This window comes from Tupaia chinensis, unplaced genomic scaffold (genome assembly GCF_000334495.1).
Source record: "Tupaia chinensis unplaced genomic scaffold, TupChi_1.0 Scaffold000127_1, whole genome shotgun sequence".
Lineage (NCBI taxonomy): Eukaryota > Metazoa > Chordata > Mammalia > Scandentia > Tupaiidae > Tupaia > Tupaia belangeri.
Window position 1 is genome coordinate 625,341 of NW_006159595.1, and position 6,267 is coordinate 631,607.

At 43.3% G+C, this 6,267-nt stretch overlaps 1 protein-coding gene across 2 annotated transcripts in view; it reads right to left on the reverse strand.

Annotated features, from left to right (window-relative positions):
• Nucleotides 1–5,916, reverse strand: part of PCDH18 (protocadherin 18) — a 15,869-nt gene extending 9,953 nt beyond the window's left edge. Inside the window, exons 1-3 of one of the 2 annotated variants that reach the window (XM_006144616.3) lie at nt 3,270–5,916; nt 2,356–2,441; nt 2,102–2,265 (exon numbers count right to left, since the gene is read on the reverse strand). In XM_006144616.3, coding sequence (XP_006144678.2) covers nt 2,102–2,265; nt 2,356–2,441; nt 3,270–5,747 — 2,728 coding nt within the window. In that variant the 5' untranslated portion in view covers nt 5,748–5,916. Of the gene's footprint in view, nt 1–2,101; nt 2,266–2,355; nt 2,445–3,269 lie in introns of both variants that reach the window. The other variant, XM_014586311.2, reaches the window with a different exon arrangement.
• Nucleotides 5,917–6,267: the final 351 nt, after the last annotated feature.

A 6,267-nucleotide genomic window follows, 5' to 3' on the forward strand; every position in this document is an offset into this window, starting at 1 on the left:
TTTCTCCATTTAACAATACTAATGCATTTACATTTCAATAAATAAACTTCATAGAAATTTAAAAAATATATAATACAAAATTGATAGTAACCCATGATGTTACTTTTCTGCTTATGAAATAATGTAATTTGGGAAATTCATTACTAAAAGTTAGGGACCGATGTTCAAAATGAGGATTCTGTCAACATCACAGAATCAGAAATTCCTCCAGTCCCTTCGTTCCACAAGTAAGAATACTAATAAGACTGATTCTCTCTGAACAAAATACCTGAGGCCATGGACGTTACACTAGATTTGGAGAATTTCCTTCAAATGCGAAGTCTATGAATTAAAAAAAAAAAAAATGAATACACACGGGGTGACCACACATAGACTCATGTGCATTGTAGCTTTGGTGCCAGAGAAGCTTTTTCTCAACCTTCATCCTGCCAGAGATGCGGTGTCTATTACTGTAAGAATGTAATCAAGTGCAACACTTACTGGTTACATGGAGGTAACTCATTGTATTTAAAAGGTACACCCACCTGTTACTTTTTATATTTAAGAGATTAGTGTAGGAATTGGTTCAAATCTCACCTCTCCAACATGCAACCTTCCTGAGGTGGGATGCGTTTTCTGACTTTCATAAGCTTTCATTTTAAATCTGAAAAACTATGAATAATACCATTACTGGCATATTACTTAGGCTATTCCTAATTCCTATGTCAGAGAAATGAGAGAGACAGTGTAGGTTCAAGACCCCCCCAGGGGCCCAGAGGAAACTTCAGGACACCCTTGGCACTGCTCCTACCACTTCCACGTGTGCTATTGTGGTTACTGGCACCATGTCTGTGATAACTTATGAGAGCTTGAACTTCTATTCCTTGATTTTTCTTGGATTCCTGTGGCTACCTAAGGCTCCCTCATGTTTATTTCTTAAACTCTTTTACTTATCTGTGTTTAGAAAATAAATGTTAGATGAAACAAAGATGAGGAATTTGGTGCTGTCTGCATTTCTTTCCTTTATCAAATGGACTGAAGTCATTCAATGGATATTCAGTAACATTTTAGAAACAAAATAGCTGAAGGAACATTTACTCATGCTCAGGGTGGATCTCATTTTGCAATCTTTTATAACAGGGTTGCTACAATGACTCAGTATTTACTCTGTTGGTTGGGGGGTGGGGGTTCCTACTGCACAATTTCAGGAAGGGGCTGGTAAAGAATGTGGTTCAAACAACACTGGAGCCGGACACTGGAGCAATCGTGAAATACCATGTTCTGGGAGGCTGAGCCCTGTGGTAAGATTCTGGGTCTGGAAAGCTCGTTGATTTGAGTTCACTGGGCACACATATGCTCAAGATAAGAGCCTGCTGAGGTTTGGGCAGGGCAAAAAGTAGTATCAAGGTCCTGCTAGGAATCTGTCTCTTTCTCTCCACTCTCTTTTTCTCTTTCTCTTTCTTACTCATGGAAGAAATTAATAAGTAAACTTAAAACAAATGTAATAGAATCCCCTCCATCTAGCTGTGTATTTACACATCCCCCTGTTAGATCCCTGTCCCTCTTCCACTGAAGACATAAAATGGAAAGTGGAAAAAGTATACTAGGGCTGCCACCTACAGAGATGCATTCCTTCCCCTATTTTGACTGCTTAAAGTATACCATTTCTAGTTTATTTTAATCTCTTATTTGGTGAGTTGGTTCCCATCACAGGAAACGCATCCTCCAAATTATAGTCCAGTTCACCACTAGGCACCAAAAGAGGCTGTCTGAATAAACAGAGCCACCCAGTAATTTCACAGAGTTGCCCAAGAGTATTCTATGGCAGGGTTGGATGGGGTAGAAAGAGGAGGAACATGCTCTGTTTGGTTTCCTATTCTCCTCTCCTCATCCCTTCTTTCTTTTGTGAAACTCTGAGGATAACTCCTTCTCTACCAACTGCTTAATAAAAATTTTTGAAACGTAACGTTAAACTTTCAGTTTCTATTCATTGTGCAAGATTACAAGTATTTTGGTGGACAGGACAAATGAAAAGGAAATATAAACATCGGAGAAACGGTTCACTTGGACTGGTGTTAGAGTAGACCTAAAAATCAAGCTTCATGGATCACAACCCTCTTACCTGCTGGGATTCTCCCATCTGTCAGAAACAGGTCACCGAATCCTTCACCCAACAGCCTGTCTATTGGAGAATCTCGCCCCAAATCATAATCACTGTCGCCTGCTTCACTGTCACCCCGGCCACTGTCTTTCAAGCTAAATTTGTCCATGTCTTGAAGGGCGTATCTAGGAAGATAAATCAGGGACAATATGGTTTTTACTCTGCAGCCATTACATCCTCTGAGACTCACTAGGTAACAGGAGGGTAAGTCATACCTATAGCTCCTGGAGTATTTGTTTCCTCGAAAACTTGGTCGTGGTTGATACTGTCCCTGGTGAAGCATTGAAAGAAGCTGAGAGACCTGCTGGAAACCAAACAGACAGAACTGATTCCTGGAAACAAACCCCCATCCTCCCCAGCTGCAAGCAAAGACAGACAGTTGTTGTTATTCCGTACTATGTAACTGAGTACGTTAAATCCATTCTAAAGATCTGCTTACATTGAGCTGCGGCTGACTGTGTAGCCAGCCACCTAGTACAACTGACATAGATTCCAGGGAGGTCTGGATGAGCTAAGAGAACTGACTTTTTTTCTTTCTGAAAGAGGACTCCTTTTCAACAACTCTGAGTTCCCTTATAGTGCAAATTAAACGTCCACTTCTAAAAATACAGAGACAATGCTATGAAATACAACATGGTAACCCATGGAGTTAAAATAATGGCAGAAATTTTTTCTGAAACTGGACAAGTAAACATGCACTGAGGTGGGATTTCTGTAGATTTAAGGTGCTTCTTGGGTTTTTGTTTTTGTTTTCTGTTTTTCAGTAGAGACCATCACTGAGAGACTAAAGTCCCTTTTACTTTTTGGCCTCCCCATATCTTAATCTGGGAAGACAAGGGGCTTTAAGTAAGCAGTCCCTCGCAGGCTTCACATTGATTTCTCGGTATTATCCACATTCCATGCAAGAACATTATTCCAGAAAAACTGAGAACAGTAGGCTAAGGTCTATATACTTGCTACATAGAAACAATGTACCCTGTATCCTGGTTAAATGAATTTACATATTGTTAGTATTGCTACATATTAATGAAAACATTTAAGAACTAACGCACACACACATGCACACACACACACATGTGAACAAAAGCAATTGACATTGTCAGTGAATCAATGCAGTTTATGATCTTACCTCAACAGCAGGAGTGGCATGGGTGAGTTCTAATGAGAAATTCTCCGGCACGTGGTTCGATGAGATTGTCACCAAACTGTTGAGTGACTGGTGACTGTTGTGACTCTGCCGGCTACCCATCTGCCCTCTTTCTAAGGTAGGAGATGAAGATGGAGATGATCTGTGATGGGATCTGATGGGCAGAGTGCCATTGATGGTAGGCACCAATGTGATGTCCCCTTTGTGAATCTGCCTGGATGGCCTTTTTGGGTGGTGCTGATAAGTTGATTCTGCTACTCTGCAGTTGTAGGATCTAGTGTCTTTCTTTTCTCGGTTACACCTAGTTGCAAATAGCACCATGATCACCAACAACACCGCACAAATTGCTCCTAAGGAAATAATTATAATCATGGAGACATCTAAGGATGCCTGGCTTACTGAGGTCATGGCTGTGCTTGTCACTGACTCTGCATATTCGAAGATCATGCACTTCAGAAGGACTTTGGTGTACAGCTGGGGATTGCCTTTGTCCTGGATGATGACGGAGAGCTCCCATTCGCTGGAGGAAACAGAGTCCATGCTCACATTGGTATGGATGTCACATGATCGTGGATCGATTACAAAGACATTCTCCTCATTTCCCGCTACTATGGAGCAGCTGAGTTCAGCGTTCACACCAGAGTCTCTGTCAATCGCCCTGATTCTGGTGACATGAAAGCCGCTTTCCACCCCTTTGGGGATGGAGACTTCTGCGGTATTATTGCGCAGTGCAGGCCCTATAACCACAGGGACGTTGTCGTTTTCATCCATGATGGTGAGCACCACTGTGGTGTTGCTTACAAGTTGCTTCGGACTTCCTCCATCTCTCGCTTCAACCACAAAGGTGATCTGATTCACTTCCTCGTGGTCAAAGATTCTGAGGGCATAGATGGCACCATTAGATGGGTCAACGGTTACATATGTGGTGATAGAACTTCCCAGGATAAAACTCTCCAAAATGGTATAGGTCACTTGGCCATTTTCCCCAAGATCGGGATCTGTGGCCGTCACAGTGGTGATATACGCCCCTGGCGAGTTATTCTCTGAGATGACAAACTCGTATCGGCTTCTCTGGAAGTGCGGTGGATTGTCATTTATATCATTGATTTGAACAGTAAAATGCTTTACTGTAGACAGACTGGGTGTCCCCTTGTCTTCCGCGATTACAGTCAAACTATATTCAGATCTCTTTTCTCTATCCAGTGTGGCATTAGTCAAGATTAAATAATTATTTTCATACTTCTTCTGGAGTTTAAAGTGACCATGCCCATGAAGCTTACACGCGATTTCTCCATTCAGCCCAGAATCCTTGTCTTGAACCCTGACCAAAGCAACAAATGTATCAATAGGATCCCCTTCAAAAATATAAGATATTTCTTCTTTTCCAGGAGACATGAGGTTTATGTTAATTTCAGGTTTATTGTCGTTCACGTCCACAACATTAATTATAATTTTGCAATGAGCTGGGATTGAGTTCGGACCCAAATCTTGAGCCTGAACATCAATCTCATAAGATTTGGTGATTTCATAATCCACTTGCTTGAAAAGAGTCAAATGTCCTTTTTCTGAATCAATTTTAAAAGTCTCTATAATTCTGGGAGACACATGGCTGCTGAAGGAATACACGATTTTCCCATTAGCGCCCTCATCTGGATCAGTGGCGTTCAGATCGAGGAGCAAAGTGCCCACGGGGGAGTTTTCTAAGAGTTGTATTATATAAGACTGCTGCTCAAAAGCAGGGCTATTGTCATTGGAGTCCGAAATGCTAATTTTGAGTGTGGAGGAGCCAGACTTCTGAGGCACCCCCATGTCCGAGGCAGTGAGCTGAAGCTCATAGCTCGACTTCAGCTCCCGATCCAACTCTCTGACCACAATGAGTTCTGCACACTTGGCCCCATCAGTTCTGGTCCGAACCTCGATATTAAAAAAATCATTGGCCGAGAGCGAGTACGTGTGGAGGGAATTTTCCCCAACGTCTGCATCAAACGCACTGTCCAGGGGGATCCGCGTCCCAACGGCCGCGCTCTCAGATATCTCAATAGGTATGATAGCTCTCGAAAACTGGGGAGAATTGTCATTAATATCCAGCACTTCGACTTCGATATGGAAGAGCTGCAGATGCTCTGTGGGTAGAGTGATCACGTCAAACTCTATGGAACAGTTCAAGTTTTTCTGGCATAGTTGTTCACGGTCAATGATAGCCCCTATGCTGATCTCCCCGGTATTCTCATTCACTACCAGTAAAGGAGAATTTCCCCTCTGTATGGCTCGGAAGCGAACGGTAGAAGGATTAGGTAGCTTCAATAAAACATCAGCCACATCCTCTGATAGTCTTGCAATTACCGATCCAACCCTCTGTTCCTCATAAATCCTGTATTTCAAATTCTTGCCCAGGACACGGTGGTCGAACGATACTAGCAGCAGTGCAAACACCAAACTAAAGTGCATTTTAGAATTCATTTGGTACCGTCGGTCGGTTTCTGCGATTCCCCTCACAGAGCAAGTTACAACAGCAAAGCGATTCCCTCCGCTTCCTTTGGCAACTCAAAGCTAAGCTACATTTGGTACTTGAAACTTGAAAGCGGCTCTTAATCATGCAGCACAGCAATTAACAGCTCGCAAACTTTTGTTTTATACACACCGTGTCACGGCTTCCAGAGTATCGGCATGGAGTCCGATCCTTGCATTGGCGTGGCGGTTCTCCCTCTAGCCAGGCAGAGAAGCGTGTCACCTCGCCGATTTCCCCCGGGTGGAGTGGGAATCCGGGTATGGCAGGGTGCCGGCGGAGTCCGCAGTGGATCCTTCCTGGGGGATTCTTGCCCTCCTTCCTGCGCGGCTGCAGACGGAACGCCCGTGCTCGCTGACTCCAGTCTCCAAAATCTCTACAACTTCACTTCAACTCAGACAAAGCTCCTGCCCGGCGTGTGTTGAATCGCTTCCAGCCAATCAGCGTGCTTCCAAATCAAAAGCCGATGGAGTC